This window comes from Typopeltis vanoorti, chromosome 5, assembly GCF_054136105.1.
Source record: "Typopeltis vanoorti isolate ZY-2024b chromosome 5, IOZ_Tvanoo_1.0, whole genome shotgun sequence".
Lineage (NCBI taxonomy): Eukaryota > Metazoa > Arthropoda > Arachnida > Uropygi > Thelyphonidae > Typopeltis > Typopeltis vanoorti.
In genome coordinates this window covers 61,977,837-61,998,202 of record NC_143553.1, presented here as the reverse complement: position 1 = coordinate 61,998,202, position 20,366 = coordinate 61,977,837, and the positions used below count along the sequence as shown (strand labels likewise).

Here is a 20,366-nt window from a genome sequence, read left to right as displayed (position 1 = left end):
GTAATAACCAAATTTTCATAGGCAGAATGTCATTCTGAAAGAAATTCACTGTAGTGAACTGTTAACTAGGGCTTGAAAACTTTTGTGCATAGCCAATCAAGCAAATATCTTACTAGTCAGGTGTCAGATAGCCTGAATGAAGTACCATGATTGTTTAATAAACTGTAGCCATCACATGTTCAATCCCAGATACGGTAACTTTCTAAGCTTTTGTTAAGACTAATTTTCACTCTGTGTAACTACCAGTGTTGAAGCAAATATGTTAATTACTATATATTAGCATGTTTTTCAGTCCATAAGACATGAATCAAAAATTCATATTTTATAGTAAATGACAATAAGCAATCAACAGGTAACTGAGAAAACATATGCTGCGTTATTTCACAGTTATCATCAGTTTCTCATAATGCTGTAGCAACTGAAAGAAATAACTGAACACATTAAGATTATATTTTTAACATTAATATAAAAATTATATAATTTAGGAAAATGATAAAAAAAGGCCTGTAATACTTCTTTCTTAAGTTTTCATAATGGCTAAATCTGCATGATTCATCAGCAAGTATGAAATAAGTCAATGTATTTGGTGTGTACATCTATTTTAGGTTACCATATCACACTTCTCTGGTTACTTCACTGCATGACAGTATTTCCTAAACTGATGCATACATATCCTATTGGTCCTACTCCATTATGACAAAGTCGGTGATAATCAAAAACAAGCATTTGTAACAACTGGCATGCTCAGTAGCTATTATATATAAAGTAAAAAAAAAAAACTATTCATGATGCAAAACATGAATCAAAATTGACATCTGACAAATCAAAACCTGTCTACTGATTTCATTACTTATCAACTATAAATTGTCACTCATTATAGATGAGTTTCTTTTCAAGCACTGACTATAATAAATTATTTTTGTATTCCCTATGCACATGCTAGTGAGAGATTATTATTATTATTATTATAGTGAAGGCTAAATCCCACTCTCTTCATAAAAGCTAACCCAAGCTTCGAAGTAGGTGGGATTAACTTGCCTCACCCATCTACACATAATCCTTATAATCAAATGCAGAAATATAACAAAACAGTCAGTAAATTACATAACAATAAAGAAGATACTGATTATTATGTGATAATATCATTAATATAATATTACTATGTAACACGAAAAAAATAATGTAATAAATTATTCTTATTATTAAAAAAATATGTAAATACTGTTGTATAATCACTCTTTCTCAAACTTTGAAAAAAAAAAAAAAGTAAACTACATGTAATATTATATAACATGTGTAGCTCTGAACTATATAATTGTAAATTATTACTGTGATTGTTATTTTAAAAGGTAGCAAAAAAACTATGTTATCATCATTATTATTGACATTTCATTATATGTAGCACATCAATAAGAGAAGAAAAAGCCTAATTGGACACCATTTGAGGCATGGGAGACTGATTACAGAAATAATGGAGGGGACTGTAGAAGGAAAGAGGCCACGAGGCAGACCAAGAATTTCATATATAAATAACATAATGATGCTAACTGGCGCTAAGAGTTATGAAGAGATAAAAAGGAAGTCACAAGACAGGATGTTGTGATGTGCTGCTATATTTACCAATTTTCAGATTGATGCACCAAAGAAGAAGAGTAGCACTTAGTCTGAACCTTATAAAATAATATACTGAATGTTACTCAAGATGATAATTGTATATATGTAAATATTTGAGATATCGATAAACAAACAATTATTATTATCATAAAAAATTTTTTTTTTTTTAAATTAAGAGAGACCTCCAGAGAGTCAAGGACTCATTGAGAGAGGCCACATACTACATACACCAGCTATCATACTTATTCTTGAATTCATTCACACTGCTTGCACTCACAACATCCAATGGCAATCCATTGGATGCTGTGAGTTCCATTGAATTTCAATCATGCACCACCCTATGAGAGAAAAATCTAGCCCTCATCCCTTCTTAGCAGCATTCATTCTCACCTTCAAAGGATGCACTCTTGTCCTGTTCCCACCCTCCATAAACTAAAAAATTCCATCAACTGAAATCCTGTATGACACTTTCAGAAATTTGTTAAGTCTTAATCATATTTCCCATCTTTCCCCTGTTTGCTAGTGTCTGCAGTCCAGAAATTCTCAATCTATCTTTATAATCAGCATTCCACAATCCTGACATCAGTTTTAACTCTCCTTTGCACTCTCTCCAATATATCAGAATCACAATGGAAACCAGGAGACCAGACCTGCACACAATAGTCCAAGTGAGGTCTTATCAAGGCCTTGTAAAGAGGCAAAATGACATCCTAATTAGAATTCTTGCAGATTGTCTTTAGCATGCAGAGCCAGTTTCTTTTCATACTCAGACTTTGCTTTCCATACAACAGTTGTGACTCTTCTGGCTTGTTCCTTATAGTTTTCATAATGGACATCATCCTTATGCACCCAGTATTCCTTCCACATCATTCTTTTCTTACACTTGATATGTATAAATATTCATAAAGCTGTTGCGGAACAACCTCCTCTAGCATAGCAGCATGTGATAGAAGGAACTCATAGTCAAAGAGTGTTAGATTTGATTATAGTGTCAGAGGGCGTTTCAGTTAAAGACATAACCATTCTGCCTCCTATTGGTGACAGCGATCATGAGGTACTCACGTGGGGAATTGACTAAGTTTATGAATATTCTATTCAGAAAAGGTTACATGCTGAACTACAAAGCAGGAAATTATGACCAACTGAGATGCTAAATAAGATTACACATCCATTTGACTGCTACACTATTTGTCCTTCGAACTCTTGGGACACATTCTGATATCGCATCTTTTAAGTATTGTTTAAATGCTTCCCATGCACTGTCGATATTATTCAATCCAGTAACCGATCCCATTCCACCAAACTCAGTATACTCCTCAGTTGGTCATAATTTCCTGCTTTGTAGTTCAGTATGTAACCTTTTCTGAATAGAACATTCATAAACTTAGTCAATTCTCACATGAGTATCACATGATCACTGTCACCAATGGGAGGCAGAATAGTTACGTCTTTAACTGAAAAGCCCTCTGACACTATAATCAAATCTAACACTCTTTGACTATGAATTCCTTCTATCACATGCTGCTTGAGGAAGTTGTCCCGCAACAGCTCAATAAATGCATTTTCATTCTTCTCATGAGATACTACTGTAATCTAATCAATGCTTGGATAATTAAAGTCTTCCATTATGATTATTCTTTTCAGACTCATCTTTTCTATTTGGTAATGCATTTCTTCATCACTAGCAACTGATCCACCAGGTCTGTAACAACACCTCACTATGTAATTAATCTTGTTAGATTCCACCTCACACCAGATGGTTTCAAACTCACTGACACATGAAATACTGTTAGTAGTACTACAATCACAGGTCTCAACTCTAAACTGGATTCAAGTCATCTGATATCATTAGCAGCATGCCTCCTCTCCTATCCTCTCTCTTCTTCCTAAAAATAATGTACCCTTTACACTTGATACAGTTAGTATGTCTGATTCTGATAGCCGGGTCTCAATAATGCCTACAATCTGAGGTCCCAACATATTGACTAAGGCAACAAAGTCTATCCCTTTGTTTCTGATACTCCTAGCATTCGTGTACAGACATAATAATCTACCTGCATGTTCTTTTGTATACTAGTCTGCATGACACAGTTGGACAACCTGCAGTTCTCTATTCTTCTCTAGTGCCTTATACATGTAGATATCTTTGCGCACATTTGCTGGGTCCAAACTGGATGAACACAAAGTCAAAATCATTCTCGCCTCATCAACATGTCCATGACAAAGTCCATTCCCATCATCGACACAGTTATATATAACATTGTTGCTCTTACTCTCACATTCTCACCATTCCTCCCTTTATAATTCAGTTTCCCCGACTCTCTGTTTTAGATCTCATACCAGTTATTAGTTTTTCTAGACTCCTGATACCAACTGCCAGGTGTAGGCTGTTCCTCTTATACAAATTCAATCTTCCCTTGAAATCACACCATACATCCAAAAACTCGCATCCATTCCTTCTACACAGCCTACGCATCGAATTGTTTGCCATCATAGCCCTTCTTAATTCATTTTTATCATATCGTGGTAAAATACTGATGATTTTCACTTTCTCGCTCTTCACTCTCACCTCTTCCAACAACCCTTTCACATCCTCTCTCATACTGAACTTATCGCTAAGTTTTAAAAGAGGTATACCGTGAGTAGACATATCGATACAAAATTAATAATGGAAAAAACTCACGTACAAAGATTATTTAATAGTATAATTTTTGCCTGTGTGTCACAGGCATCTTCAGTACATATTAAGCTCAAATCAAACAATAACTGACAATTCCAAAAAAGCGCCACCTAAGTAGCTGGTGTAAGATAACTAAAAAGGTCAATAAATTTCCAAAAAATTTATTTATTTTTTAAAAAATAAATAAATAAAAAAAAATCAATACAATAAAAAGTTAGGAAAGATCAGCTGATTTGTAAAGTATGTTCCTCAAGGAACGCCTTTATAAAGAAACGTGAAACTCTACTTCATTCTCCTAACTTAAACAGATCCGAGAGCTTACGTCTATCCCCTTTATGGGAGATAGTACTTTACAAATCAGCTAATCTTTCCTAACTTTTTATTGTATTGATTTTTTTTTAGTTATCTTACACCAGCTACTTAGGTGGCACTTTTTGGAATTATCAGTTATTGTTTAATTTGAGCTTAATATGTACTGAAGATGCTTGTGACACACAGGCGAAAATTATACTATTAAATAATCTTTGTACTTGAGTTTTTTCCGTTATTAATTTTGTATTGAACTTATCGCTAGTTAAGTCATTAGTACCTACTACAATTATGATTTCATTTGCTTTTCTTTTCTGTTTTTGAATTGCATCCTTTATTTTCACTCCAGGAAAACTTGAAGTTATAACTCACTCATCAATAGCATGTTTTATTATAGAGTCACCATACCAAATAACATCCTTCTTTTTACAAACGTTACTTACAATTGTAAAAGTGATGTAGAAGATTATTGTAAATGTGTCAGCATCAAACTATCAAGCCTATGTCCTCACTTCAGTCCTTTCTAAAATAACAGAAAGGGTCATTAAGACTCAACTTATTCACCATCTTGAAGTCTGCCAGGTAATCAATGACTACCAGTATGGATTTTTTCACTAAATCCATACTAGATCTAGCCTGCATTATATCAACATCTGGACATGTAAAGATTTTAAGAAATCTGTGCTGTTGGCATTTCCAGGGCATTTCATTAGGATTGAAATGAAGGCCTGATCAGCAAATTGCCATTCTGTGGTCTACCATAGATACCACTAATATAACTGCTCAGCCACTTTTTTCTCCAGTTGTTCACTGCAAAATTCCCTAATGCAGGAGTACTGTGGGAGCTCTCTTCTACCATATACCCTCTTTCTCCCATACATAAATGATATTCTCTCAGTGATTTTCTTGTCCATACTTTAGATGATGGGAGCACACTCCTTTCTTTTGATTTATTTAACAAACCTTGAAGTGCTCAAACACTCCTAGTATTAAGATCTAAAATCAATGTGTTAAGCAAAATATCTATATATTCTTCGTTGGAAATGAGAATAATATAGGTTATCCTCACTGGAAATGAGGATTACCTATTTTGTTACCAATAAATATTTTTACCTTTTTGTCACAATAAAGATATCAAATTTACCTTTCTTTACCAACATAATACCCTGATCACCAGACAAGATCTGAAACTAATACTGACCTTTGGCCTTTCCAAGAACAAACACCTTACATCCACAACTTCTTCAGCTGCCCAAAAACTTGGCATTCTTTTCCACTGAAGACATCACTTTTTACTTTCCAGTATGAGACAAATCTTATACTAATCTAGTACTAATCTTATGAGAAGGACACAGCCTTCTCATAAACTGTTCCTTAAACACTAAAATCTCTAGCCATTTAAGAAGTCCCTGTAAACACATACAACACCAACGTATTACAGGTTCTGCACAACTTGTGTATGATTAATATATATATATATACAGTAAAACCCCGTTTTTACGTTCCCGCAATTTATGTTTTCCTGCCATATACGTCATTTTCCGTTGGTCCCGTCATAAGGCCTATTCTTACGATATATTGTTTTCCCGTCATTAACAACTTGATGTGGATTTGCCGTGATTTGCGTTTTTTTCTCGGGTGGAAATACTGATTTTTCGAATCGATTTCTGCAGAAACATGCACATTTCTGTTCCCAGATGGCGTTGCTTTCGGCTGTAAGTTTCGTTTCCACCATCACGGTGACTTGCACGCTTGAGGCAGTAATGTAGTGATGAGCGATACTGTGATTTTTCAATCACAGTACGAATTGATATTGCAGAATTTCTGTTACATAATATTTAGCATCTGAAAGTTGCTTTCAAGTTGCGGTGGTGGATTATCCATGTTAGTAACATGGTGAAAAAAAAAAAAAAAAATGTATTTCGGTAGAAGAAAAGATGGCAATTCTGCGATGTGCAGATTGGCATGCCAGAACACGTGTGCATTTAGCAAAAGATCTTAGACTCTCCATGTCCACTTTCAACATAATAGTAGAAAACAGGTCAAGCATTGAACTCAATGCAAAGCAATCTGGCGCTATGTCAAAAAAAAAAACGAACAGCAAAAACAATCAACAATTAAAGATTTTTTTAAATAGATAAATGTAAATAATGCTAAATTCATTTATTTTCAGTTATTAAATTTTCTAATCAAGTATGTAGACTCACATACTAGCAGCAAGTCATCTTTTAGCCTTTTTTTTTAAAATTATTATATTTATGGCTATTTTGCCTGCTTCTGTTCAATCTCACAACATGGTGAAAAAAAAAAAAAAGAAAACTGCAAGCCTCCAGTTATACTTCAACAAAAAAAAATTACTCAAAAAATCAAAATATATGATTTGCACAAATCTGACACACCTTGAACAACCACAATTCAAAGATATTTTTTGTAATGTTTTTTTTTTACATATCCTGCTATTTACACTTTTTTCCATCAGTCCCCTGATGGAAAAAAGTGTAAATAGCAGGAAACTTTTACTGTATGTATGTGTATATATATATATATATATATATATATTTTTTTTTTTTAATTGCACATGTATAAAATTTAAAAATAACTAAAAAAGTGTGTGTGTGTGTGTTTCTTTCAGCTTAATTGCTATATATTCATAGACAAATCATTACACGAATCACAACATGGTAAAAAAAAAAAAAAGAAAACTGCAAGCCTCCAGTTGACTAAAAAAATCAAAATATATGATTTGCACAAATCTGACACACCTTGAACAACCACAATTCAAAGATATTTTTTTAACTGTTTTTTTTTTTTACATTTCCTGCTATTTACACTTTTTTCCAGTCCCCTGGTGGAAAAAAGTATAAATAGCAGGAAACTTTTACTGTATATATATATATTTTTTAATTACACATGTATAAAACTTAAAAATAACTAAAAAGTGTGTGTGTGTTTCTTTCAGCTTAATTGCTATATATTCATACATAAATTATTACATGAATCACAACATGGTAAAAAAAAAAAAAAAGAAAGAAAAAAAAAAAAGAAAACTGCAAGCCTCCAGTTATACTTCAACAAAAAAAAATGACTCAAAAAATCAAAATATATGATTTGCACAAATCTGACACACCTTGAACAACCACAGTTCAAAGATAGCAAGCAAAAGGGGCAGGGGGTGAAAGGGAAATTTCAAGGATTCACATCTGCTACTTTTATAGTGAGAATCCAAATATAGTATCACAGCATTTGTAATCCATAATCCAATACAGGCTAACTGCAAGTCTTATCCCCCTATATATAGGACTACATGATGAATGTGACTCCATTTGATTCCCAGTTGGATGACCATTATGGGTCACCAGCAACAAAATTTCAGTTATACTTGTAAACCAAATCATTTGATAATTACTGCAACAGGACTAAATGAATATTCTGGTGTATGTTTCTTAAGCTAATTGCCAGCTTAAAGTATATTCTCTGGCTGTTTAAAATTACAAGATAGATAATAAAATTACTTGCATATAAAACAACACTCTCAGACTTCTTATTCATATAATGTAAATTTACCCACTCCCTTTTTTTTTCTATGATGAAGATATATCTTGATTATGTAGTCAGTAATACTGTAGTTTACCATTATGCAATGTTGGATTAACTGTTTTGTTATTTCTGCATATATATATAATATAGAAAAATCCACCAATGCTACTAATTGTGGTATATGTTATCAACCATTCTTGAATGAGATTTACATAAAAATAATAATAAACACTACAGATGATGACCTGTTTCAAATAGTAGTTGCATCCATAAATCTCTTACACATGTCCAATTGCAATAAAAGAAAAAGTATAGAAATTAAGGATACTGAATACCACTAAATTCCTATTAACAACTCTGCAGTAGAAAAACTAACATTAAAACTAAAGTGCATTTACCAAGATCAATTTAAAAAAAATTACAAAAATCAGTAAAAAGAAAAAAGATCCATTTACAAACTTGTGTCAAATCAATTTCTATTTTTTTTTTTTCTTCTGAATCAATTTCTATTTTTTTTTCTTCTTCTGAATCAATTTCTATATTAAAATGAAATCTATATCACCTACTTAAAAATTCACTTCCCAATCATACACAATCAAACTCTTTCCTAATTTTCTCAATTTTTATACAACAAAATATACTAATGGAAATTAATATTTAATTCTGATATGCTATCTCAGAAAATAAAATATATAACGAATGTCATAACATGAGTATAACACCACATATACTTACCAATAACATTGGCTGGAACCTTGAGAGCAGCTAAACTGTAAATAGTACCAACAACACATGCAGCTCCTCCCATATCACCTCTCATAAGTTCCATTCCAGCAGATGGTTTTATAGCTATTCCTCCACTAAAAAAAAATATATATATATATATATATATATTTATGAAGAATTGAATGACTAGAACTGAGATTTAAGTAAAAAGGTTTTAATATAAAAACACAACTAGTTTCGGCCTGTAACAGCCTTCATCAGGTGACATTATAAAAGAAAGAAAAAAGAAAAAACACTAAACACTGAAGCTTAAAAGACTATGAACAACATAGAGAGTCTCTATACATAATTAGCATGAAAACGTTGTAGTTGTATTTAAAGCTGTATTTAAAATATTGTGTGATATTCCTTATTTTGGGCAGACAGACAAATCTGTCAAATTGTGTATGGAAGAACATGAGGGACATTACTTACAAGAGACAGGCAAGCCAGTGCATTATCAAGTCATATCCTTTTCTTGGCTAATCCTAATGATGAAAACCAAAGTCACAAAGTCTGCTGGGAAAAATCTACTAACATCTTCCATTGCAATGATGAACTAGCGAGAAAAATCATCTTCAATCCTGTTCATCTAAATAATAACTTGAGCTACAGTGTGTGAATTGGCCAAATGTTTAGCTAATTTGTATGTGGGGGAATCAATGCCATCCACTATGGCTCGTAATGGCACATTTTCTTTATGTATTTTTGGGAGTCCGTAAATACGGGGGGGGGTTATAGAGTTAAACGGCTTTAATCTGTTGGTAACTTCTACAGGCCAAGAAATAACTTTCTTAAGGAGCCTGTGAAGTTTTCTGATTTGTGAGTTGGTGGGATTATATTCGATAGGGAGGTAAGTAGCCCGATCTAATAGAAGAGCATTAAGCTTACCTTTGTAGTCCTTTTGGTTAAGTACTACAGTTGCATTTCCCTTATCTGCTTTGGTGATAACTAATTCTTTATTATTCTTCATTTCCTGTAGAGCTTTAAATTCCTTGTTGGATATGTTTACAAAATTTAAATACAGGTCTGACATATCCAACAAGGAATTTAAAGCTCTACAGGAAATGAAGAATAAAAAGAATTAGTTATCACCAAAGCAGATAAGGGAAATGCAACTGTAGTACTTAACCAAAAGGACTACAAAGGTAAACTTAATGCTCTTCTATTAGATCGGGCTACTTACCTCCCTATCGAATATAATCCCACCAACTCACAAATCAGAAAATTTCACAGGCTCCTTAAGAAAGTTATTTCTTGGCCTGTAGAAGTTACCAACAGATTAAAGCCGTTTAATTCTATACCCCCCCCGTATTTACGGACTCCCAAAAATACATAAAGAAAATGTGCCACTACGAGCCATAGTGGATGGCATTGATTCCCCCACATACAAATTAGCTAAACATTTGGCCAAAGAGCTCACACACACTATACTGGCAACAGACCATCACACATAAAAAACTCATCCCACTTCAAAGCCAGCATAGAAAACCTTACACTCCAACATACTGACATAATGGTCAGCTTTGATGTCTCCTTCTTATTCACAAATGTCCCACTCAAGGAAACTTTAGAGCTAATCCAAGCTAAATTTTCTCCCGATATCTCAGCCCTATTTCAGTTCACAATGAACTCAGGCTATTTTGTTTGGCAGGGAAAATTCTACAAACAAATGAGGGGACAGCTATGGGTTCACCACTCTCCCCACCCTTGGCCAATTTCTTTATGGAGACCTTTGAAGGAAAAGCCTTAGCCTCTGCCCCACAAAAACCAACCATATGGCTCCACTACATTGATGATGTGTTTGCTATTTGGCCACATGGCTCTGAAACACTCCTCTCCTTCCTTACACACTTAAACAACCAACACGCCAGAATCAAGTTCACCCTGGAAAAAGAGGAAAACAACAGCCTCCCTTTCCTAGACACACTAGTCACCCACCAGCCTGATGGAACCTTGGTTTTCTCAGTTTATAGAAAACCCACCCATACAGGCAGATACATTCACCAACAATCCCCCCCCCCCCCTCACAACAATATGGAGTGGTGAAAACACTATACAACAGGGCTAAACTAATCTGTTCTAACGACATGGCCCTAAACACTGAACTAAATCACATCCTCAACACTTCTCAGCCAATGGCTACCCCCCCCCTCCACAACAAAGATTACTCTAAATCCATCACCATTCCCTACATCCGAGGCACCTCGGAAAAAATTACCAAAATTTTAAAAAAACATGACCTCACCTTCTGTTACAGGCCTTACAGAAAATTGGCATCCCTTATCCGCTCCACCAAAGACCAACCACTTCCCCTAGACCTACCTGGTGTATACCAGGTCCCTTGCACTTGTAAACTGTCGTACTTTGGCCAAACAGGCAGGACAGCAAATATCAGAATTTCTGAACACAAGGACTACATCCGGTTTCACAAGTACAGCCATTCTGGTCTTGCAGACCATGCTCTGGACAGACACCACAGAATACGGTGGAAGAAAGCTACAGTAATACACCGTAGCAAATACAAATTCGAAAGACTATTTATGGAATCAGCCTCAGCCCTAAGAAACTCCCCAAACCTCAACAAATTTGGTTGTATGCGACTGCCCCAAATTTGGGAGGCATACATCAACAGACCAACAGCCAAGAACACCTACTTAGCCCGCTAGAGGGCACCATCAGGACTTCTAGGAGAACGATAGCTTCATATCTTCATTCTCAGTTACTGTGTTGTAGTGCCTGTGTGCACTTGCCTTTTTTTGTAAGTTCCTTTTGAAAATGGCAATGTGACGTTGCCGAAATATCGGAGATATTTATTAAAGTATAATTTAATTTATATTCAGATCTACATTGTTCAATTCCCTAAGTGATTTAGAAATGCATAACCAACGTATAAGCCTGTCTACGAGAATCAGCAATGTGAAGATCTTGAGAAAATTGAAACAATGAAAGAATCATATTCAATTGAGGAATAGCTATGCTTTTGCAACTATGCAAAGCTGCACATCAGTGCATTCACTTCAAGTCTACTGAAGAGACAGTATTGGAAGTTGTAGAACATCTTCCCTACAGCCTGCACTTGGCTTCAGAAGACTTCTGATTATTTCCTGAACTGAAGATATCTGAAGGGATTCATTTTGAAAATGATAAGCAGTCAAAGCAGAATCTCCAAAACAATCTGGAGAATTTTACTATGATGATTTTGAAAAAAAAACTGCTGGAGAAAATGTATTGAAAGGGAGGGAGATTATGTCGAGATGGTGGATGAAATTAAAGTAAAGTCTTCCAACTATCTCTTATTTTTCAGATCACTACAAAACAATCTCTTCTTTAAATAGCATATATTTCTTTTGGGTAGAGAGCTATCCCTATGATGTCATTACTTGTAGAATGTTCCATGGAGATGTATCTAAATATGTGAATTTGCAAATGAGTGAGAGAAAGAGAAAAATGAGGTAGTGTTGGTATTAGTTAAAACTATGACCAAAACAGCTAAGGCTATGACACAAGTATGTTGTTAACTATATGCAGTTTATAGTCAGTTTACCTAATTAGTGGAATGGAAAATCCTGGAAATCATTGGAATATAACAAGGACCTGTATTTAAGTTTTGTAAATCTGGAAAAGGTATATGAAAAGGTGTCAAGAGAAAAGCTGTTTTAGTCCAATTATGTGGTGTAAATGGGACATTATAACAAGCAATACATAGTCTTTCTTTGAGCTGTAAATCAGGAGTTATAATTGAATGAGGTTACAGGAAGATGGTTTGATGTTAGGTTAGGTGTGTGACAAGGGTGTACATTATCTCCACTGTTACTCATCATCTATATGGATCACATTATGAAGGAAAGTGGTATCAAGATGGGAGATATTAATCTCAGCTATTTACTTAATGCAGATGATGTTATACTCCTAAATAAATCCAGGACAAGCCTGCAGGATTCCCTGACTAAAGTGAATAACTGCTGTAATAAATTTGGTATGAAAATCAGCATTAAAAAGACAAAGACAATGAAAATAGGCTGAAACATTGAAAACATCAACTGCATCCTGAATGGAGAACCCATACAACAAATAAAATATTTTAGCTGGTGTCGAGGCGAGCAGGTGAAAAGACGTATTGTCAGAGAGCTTCTGAAGATTTGTGATTTTTCTTGATTTATTAAGCGTTTTCTTAGATTTAAATCTGCATTTTTAGTATATTATTGTAGTTTTTTAGTGTAGTTGCTGTATTAAAGCATTTTAGCATAATTTCAGAAATATTATTAGTTTTTACTACTCTTAAAAATGCCACCGAAATCTCATCGTAACAAGGCAGTGACTAAAGCTAAAGTTGTTGCTACTGAGGAGAGCGTTTCTCCTGATGAACAAAAGCACTGCTGCAGTGATGATAATAATTTATCTGAGGATACGCTGACATTAGAAATAGCTCCATTAAAAGAAATTATTAGAAAATCAATCAGGGAATTGGAAAAGGCGGAAAAACGTTTGACTAAGCTTAGACAGGATAAGCAAAAGGATCACAATAAGAACAGACAGGGAAATACTGAACTTGGTAATCAAAATATTAATAACAAGGTAAGTCAGTTAATATCTAAGAAAAAAGAGGTAATATGGTATGTTGACTCAACTTTAAAATTTGCGCTTGCCAAGAGAGTCACCACTTCTAGTTTTCAGGGAGTGAAAATTAACAATATGACAAACGTAATTGAAAACCAAAAAAGATATGTAAAAGCAATGGTAGTTCTGTTAGGTACTAATAATTTAAGTGGTGACAAATATAGTATGAGAGAAGATATGAAAGGTCTGTTGGAAGAAGCGAGAAAGAAATGTGAGAGAGTAAAAATAAGAAGGAGGGCAACGATAGCAAATGATTTCACGTGCAGGCTGTGTAGAAGATATGGATGCGAGTTTTTAGACATGTGAGGGTGTTTTTGATGGCAGAAAAGATCTGTATAAGAATGATGGCCTGCACTTGAATTCATTTGGCATCAGAAACCTGCAGAAATTACTTCTTGGTATGAGACCTAATGCAGATAGTCAGGGAAACTAGATCATTAAGGGAGGAATGGGAAAAATGTGTGTGAAAGTTCAGCTATAGTATGCAAAAGTGATAAAGATATGAATGTCGTCGAACATGGTTACGTATGTGGCGAAAGAGTGAAAAAATATGCTTTGGGTTCGGACCTTTTAAGTATGTCTAGGAAGGGAAAAGAGAAAATTCTAGAACAAGCCCAAGTAGACTGCATATCTAATTATAAGAATAAGCTAGGTCGTAATTTATTATGTCAACAGACAAATGTCAGGAGCATTAGAAACAAAAGGGTTGAGTTTGTTGCTTTATTGAATACGATGTGGCCTAAGACTGTTGGCATTAGTGAAACCTGGCTATCAGAATCAGATATGGTAAGTGGGATCGAGTGTAACGGATATACTATTTTTAGGAATGACAGAAGAGATAGAAGAGGAGGAGGAGTGCTGCTAATGATATCAGATGATTTAAGTAGTTAGAGTAAAAATACAAGAAAACAATGTTCCATGTAGCGGTAAGTTTGAATCTATCTGGTGTGAAGTGGAGGTTAACAGAATGAAATATATGGTGAGGTGTTACTACAGACCTGGCAGCTCAGTTGTAGGGGGACAAAGAAATGCATCGCCAATTTAGCCTTATGGGTACCAAGCGAATGATCATTATGGTTGACTTTAATTTTCTAAACATTGATTGGGTAGAAGAGAATCTCATGATAAGAAGGAAGATGAATTTACTGAATTGTTGCGAGACAACTTTCTCAAATAGCATGTGAAAGAAGGAACTTGAGGTCAAAGGCTATTGAATTTGCTCATAGCGTCAGAAGGGATCTCTGTCAAGAATATGGCTATTTTACCACCAATTGGTGACAGTGATCATGCTGTACTTTCTTGGGAAGTATCTACTTTAATAAATTTAGTTTAATCTTTTATCCAAGTGTGAGAAAACAAAGTTCGCGCCTGAAAGTATCTTCAGGACTGGGGTAAGGTAGTACAACACCGGCAACTCATTGCAAAGGTGGAGCAAGCTAACATCACTCCTATCTCAGTATCTCCCATAATGCAAAACACATCTCCTTGCGGATATGTATAATGTTATGCATTAAGGGAAGGGCCACTACCCAGACTAGTTTTGACCTTTATTGAGGTCTCTTCAGTGGGAGCCAGGCCCAAGTGGAGATACCAGGCAGAAGCATTAGCAAGGTCATCTCTACCTATAGGAGTTGCCAAACGGTGTCCCACCTTTTTATTAAATTACTCTGGATTTAGAGAAAGATGTTGAAAGTTTATTTTTCACTTGGTTAGAATATAATGATTAGTTTAATCCTTTATCCAAGTGTGAGCAAACAAAGTTTGCACCTGAAAGTATCTTCAGGACTTGGGTAAGGTAGTACAACACCGGGCAACTCGTTGCAAAGGTGGAGCAAGCTAACATCTACTTGTAATGAAGCTCCGATTAAAACAGGCTACATGCTGAACTACAAAGCTGGAAATTATGATCAACTTAGGAGAATATTATCTTTGGTCCCATGGTATCATTTATTGAATGGAAAAAATGTCAGCAATGCATGAGAATCTTTGGAAACATGCTTAAATGAGGTGGTATCTCAATGTATTTCTAGTGTTCGAAGAATAAATAGGTTGGGAGTGAAATGGATGTGCAACCTTATTAAGCAAGAGATCCACAAGAAGATGATGATGATGTGGAAAGAATATCATGAGAGAAGTTATGAAATATATAAAGCTCAGGCCAGAAAAGTAACGAGTATTGAGGAAAGCTAAAACGGAGTACAAAAAGAAATTGGCCATGCAAGCTAAAGGCAATCCAAAATAATTTTATCATTATGCCTCAAGCAAAAGAAAGAATGAATGTGGAAGAATAACTTTATTGAATGCAGATGGTACACGAGTGTCGGAAACTAAGGAGATTGTTCAGTTAATGAGTGCTCACTTTGCTAAGATATATCAGCCAGGTGTATGTAGCATGGTGCACAGTGCTGCTGCTATGTTGGATGAAGAGTTAGAGGTTCATGAAAATAAGGTTGAAGAGCTGCTGCATAACCTGGATAAGAATATGTCAATAGGAACAGATGGAATATCAGTCTGTTTGCTAAAGGAATGTTCAGCTGAATTGGCTAGGCCTTTCACACATTTGTATAACTTGAGTCTCAGCTCAGGAATGATACCACAGGAATGGAAGGAATACATTACGAAAAATTATGGAGATAACTACCATGTTATAACAAACTTTTAGTTTAATATAAACCAAAATGAACACGCAACCTTTCAACCTTCATATCAAGGTCAGTCTCCTATTATTATTATTTATTAGGTTACAAAATTAAATTGGGCTGGAGAGCAACATTTATATATATATATATATATATATATATATATATATAAAGTATGAAGTATACATATAAATTCTAACCAATTGGTATAGAATAATTTCCAATAAAAACTGAAATTGCTTAAAAGTCGTGAAGTATGCTGGAAACTAAGTAGGCTGAATATGTGCCATTCAAATTCTTGGAATTTTTTATGTCACCATTATTGTTGAGATTAGGGTGGTAAATCAGAATTTCACAGGCTTCTTTAAATTTTCATTCATACCAGGTTTTTTATGATGTAAAGAGCAGGTACTTTTCCAATCAATTTGGTGTAGGATGTTGAGAGTGTGATCTGAGAGGCCTGCTTCACCAAAATTGTTATATTTAATGTGTCTTTTGTGTTCGTTTTTACATATAGGGATTGCATTGAGAGGATCCTTAGAGGAGTTCAATATGTTTTTTAATTTTATAGGTGGTTTAAAAGTGGCATTAAGATTATAATGATGTAGCACTCTATTGATTTTTTCTGATAACCCTTTAATGTATGGAATGGCTATAGTTTTACTGTAATCTATATTCTTTTCTGATGAAGTTTTATGAAGAACTTTATTAATAGTACTTTTGTTATAGTCATTATTTATAAATGTGTTGCTAATAATCTTTAATTTTTGTTTAAGAGCTTGTTGATTAGAGCAAATTGTTATAGCTCTGTTTTTAAGAGTGTTAACAACTCCAAATTTTTGCAAGGGGGCAGTGATATGTGTTAGCATGTATATATTGGTCAGTATGTGTCGGTTTGCAGTAAACCGCGAAGGATAGACTGCCTGAGGGAAGACGTGTGACCAGTGTATCCAGGAATGGGAGCAAGTTCTGATTTTCACTTTCAATAGTAAATTGTATGTGTTCACGTTGTTTGTTCAGGTGGCTAAGGAATGTGTTTAAAGTTTGTCGACCATGTGGCCAAATAACGAAAACATCGTCAACGTATCTTAGCCACACTGTCAGTTTTAGAGTAAAGGAATCAAGAGCACTTTGCTCAAAAGCTTCCATATAAAAGTTAGCAATTTGAGGGGGGGGGAATAGTGGTGAGCCCATGGCCATACCTTCTTTTTGTAGGTAAAATTTATTTTGCCACATGAAGTAACCAGAACATAGTATGCGGACAAAGAGGGCTGTAATGTCGGGCAGAAATTTGTTCTGTAGGAAAATAGTGTCACTGACTGGGACATTTGTGAAAAGGGAAGAAACATCAAAACTGACTAATAAATCATCTTTTCCGAACATTATGTTTTTAATTTTATTTATAAAGTGTTGTGTGTTCTTTATATAGGAGGGGGAATGACCTACCAACTCCTGGAGTGCTGACGCTAATTTCTTGGCTAGGTGATAATTAGGGCTGTCTATTCCTTCAACTCTCGGCAGAAGCGGAATGTTTTGTTTGTGTACTTTAGGAACACCATATATTCAGGTGTAATGGGGTATAAGTTTTTTAACCGTGTCTGACGGCCAAGAAGTGATGGACGTAAGTAATTTCTCAGTTTTTTCTTTATTCTGTTGGTTGGATTATAGTTTACAAGCTGATAGGTGCTATACAATGGGTGTGAATCTGCCAGAATTAAAGTAACCAGTGGTGTACCCCAGGGTTCAGTCCTTGAGCCATTATTGTTCAATCTATACATTAATGACATCAAGCAGGGTCTATCATCAGATGGGCAATTGTTTGCCGATGACCTTGATATGAAGGTCGAAACGTCGAATGCTCATTTTAGTTTATATTAAACTATCGTTTTGCACTAACACGGTAATTGTCTCCATAATTTTTCATAATGTATTCTGATCACCGTGTAAACATGAAGTAAAAGAATGGAAGGAATATATGATAGTTCCATTGCACAAGGGTGGTGCAAAAACTGACGTGTCCAACTACTGACCTATCAGTATCTCTGGTGTGGTAGTGAAGATTTTAGAGAAGTTAGTAAGAACTTGCATACAGAAATGGGTAGACAAACATGCTATACTCTGCAAGGAAAACATGGGTTTACTAAAGGAAGGTCATGTTTTAACAATTTGCACATATTTTATAACAATGTTACGGCCGAGTTGGATAAAGGGAATAGATACACTATGATAATGTTGGATTTTTCTAAGGCATTTGATAGGATACCACATGAAAGGCTGTTGTGTAAACTGGCATTTGATAGGATACCACATGAAAGGCTGTTGTGTAAACTCTCGACCTTGGATCAGGGGATGGATGACAGACAGATATCAAAAAGTGGTATACAGTGGGTATGAATCTGCCAGATTTAAGGTAACCAGTGGTGTATCTCAGGGTTCAGTTCTTGGGCCATTATTGTTCAATCTATACATTAATGACATCAAGCAGGGTTTATCATCAGATGTGCAATTGTTTGCCGGTGATGCGAAGGTAGGCAGGGCAATCAGGGATGCTACTGATATTCAGCAATTACAAAATGATTTGAATAGAATGGAAATCTGAGCAAAAGAAAATGGCTGTCAGTTTAATGTTGGTATAGTTCGCCCACCGATTAGAGGTCCCTCGACACTTCTGCGCATGTCAGAAAAAGGAGAATCCATTCCGATAATAGGGTAATCAGTCTGTCTTCTGGGATGTAATAATAAACAAACTGAGTTTGTTTATTATTACAGGCCGGAAAATTTAGCTTTTCTTTTACGAACATTGCTGTTTTTAAAGTGTAACTATTTTGCTTGTATAACGGTTGGAAAAATTTACGTAGAGTGTTAATAAAATTAAAAAAGGTATAGCATAAAACAAAAATGTAACTAAGTTTATTTTTAAGAAAGTTTTCTATAAAATAAAAATAATTATACAGAAAAACAGAAATTATTTCAAATGAACTTATATTCTAAACTTACAGTTGAGAGAACTGAGACACTTTAATGTCCTAAACTGATTAATTATTTATGACTTGTTGTGACTCTCAATAGCATGCAAAAAAAATGTTGGAAAAAATACCATTGTCAAATTCTTTTAATCTTCAGAGTCATCTGAATCATCATCACTTTCACTTAAACTGATCACCAAAGGTTAGCACACTTCTTCGATAATTCCGTCTCTATCCCAATATATATTTTCCAATTAGGTGACATGAGAGCAATATTTTCCCCACTTTTGAACTGTAATACTTTCAATTGCCTGTTCTGAAAGCTTAAAAAGTTTCGACATGTCAATATCCTCAGTTACGTTGCGATGGTGAATGAAACTTTTCACTTCTGCCCAAACATACTCAATAGCATTAATATCGCAATGATATGGTTGTAGCCTCAAAGCTAGAAATCCATGCTCTTTGAGCATCGTGTCGAATTTAAATAGTTTAGTTGTGGGCGAGTTTCTTTTGACCAAATTAAGCAATTCAATTTTTTGCATATCTGGGGAATGAGAAATGTTATTTGCAGAGAGCCAATCCATAAGAACTTGCTTCTTATTAGACCAATTTGGAACTTTGTTTAATCGAATAGAGTGATATGAAGCGTTATCAATTATAACAACAGCATTTTTAGGAAGGTTTGGAATCAGTTTTTCTTCTGCCTACTTTTCGAAGATCGTAGAATTCATTTGCCCATGGTAATCTCCAATAGTTAAATTGGCTTTGTATGGTAAGTTTGAATTCGCTAAAAAACCCATTTCTCCACCCGCACACAAAATTATTATGCGCCGCAAGGCATTTCCGGTTTGTAGCACTCCACATTCTTCTTTAGACTGCCAACATTTTCCATAAGTTAAATTACTATCAATCCAGGTTTCATCTAGATACACAATCGGTCTTTTCTCCTCCCTGAAACGTCTTATTGCTCTCAAATATTGCGTTCTACATAAAACAATGTCACTTCGCTCCATGATAAGTTTCCTTTTATTCTGAGACTTTTTAAAACAAAATCTGATTTCATGAAGTATTTTCCTTAAAGTTTCTCTTTTCCAAAGAAAATTAATTTTTTCTTTAAGCACAGGAATCAATTTCGGAACAGTTGGCACTCTTTTCTCGACCACTAAAAATCGTGAATAGTTCTTCTTATAACGTCTACATCAAAATCATTCAAAGCTACGGTTTCGATGGTTTTCT

At 34.7% G+C, this 20,366-nt stretch overlaps 1 protein-coding gene across 2 annotated transcripts in view; it reads right to left on the bottom strand.

Moving 5' to 3' along the window:
- Positions 1-20,366, bottom strand: part of LOC150106468 (cytosol aminopeptidase-like) — a 245,362-nt gene that overhangs the window by 101,623 nt on the left and 123,373 nt on the right. For both annotated transcript variants that reach the window (XM_090393141.1, XM_090393142.1), the window contains one exon: positions 8,876-9,000. In XM_090393141.1, the coding sequence (XP_090249267.1) occupies positions 8,876-9,000 (125 nt within the window). The remainder of the gene's footprint in view (positions 1-8,875; positions 9,001-20,366) is intronic.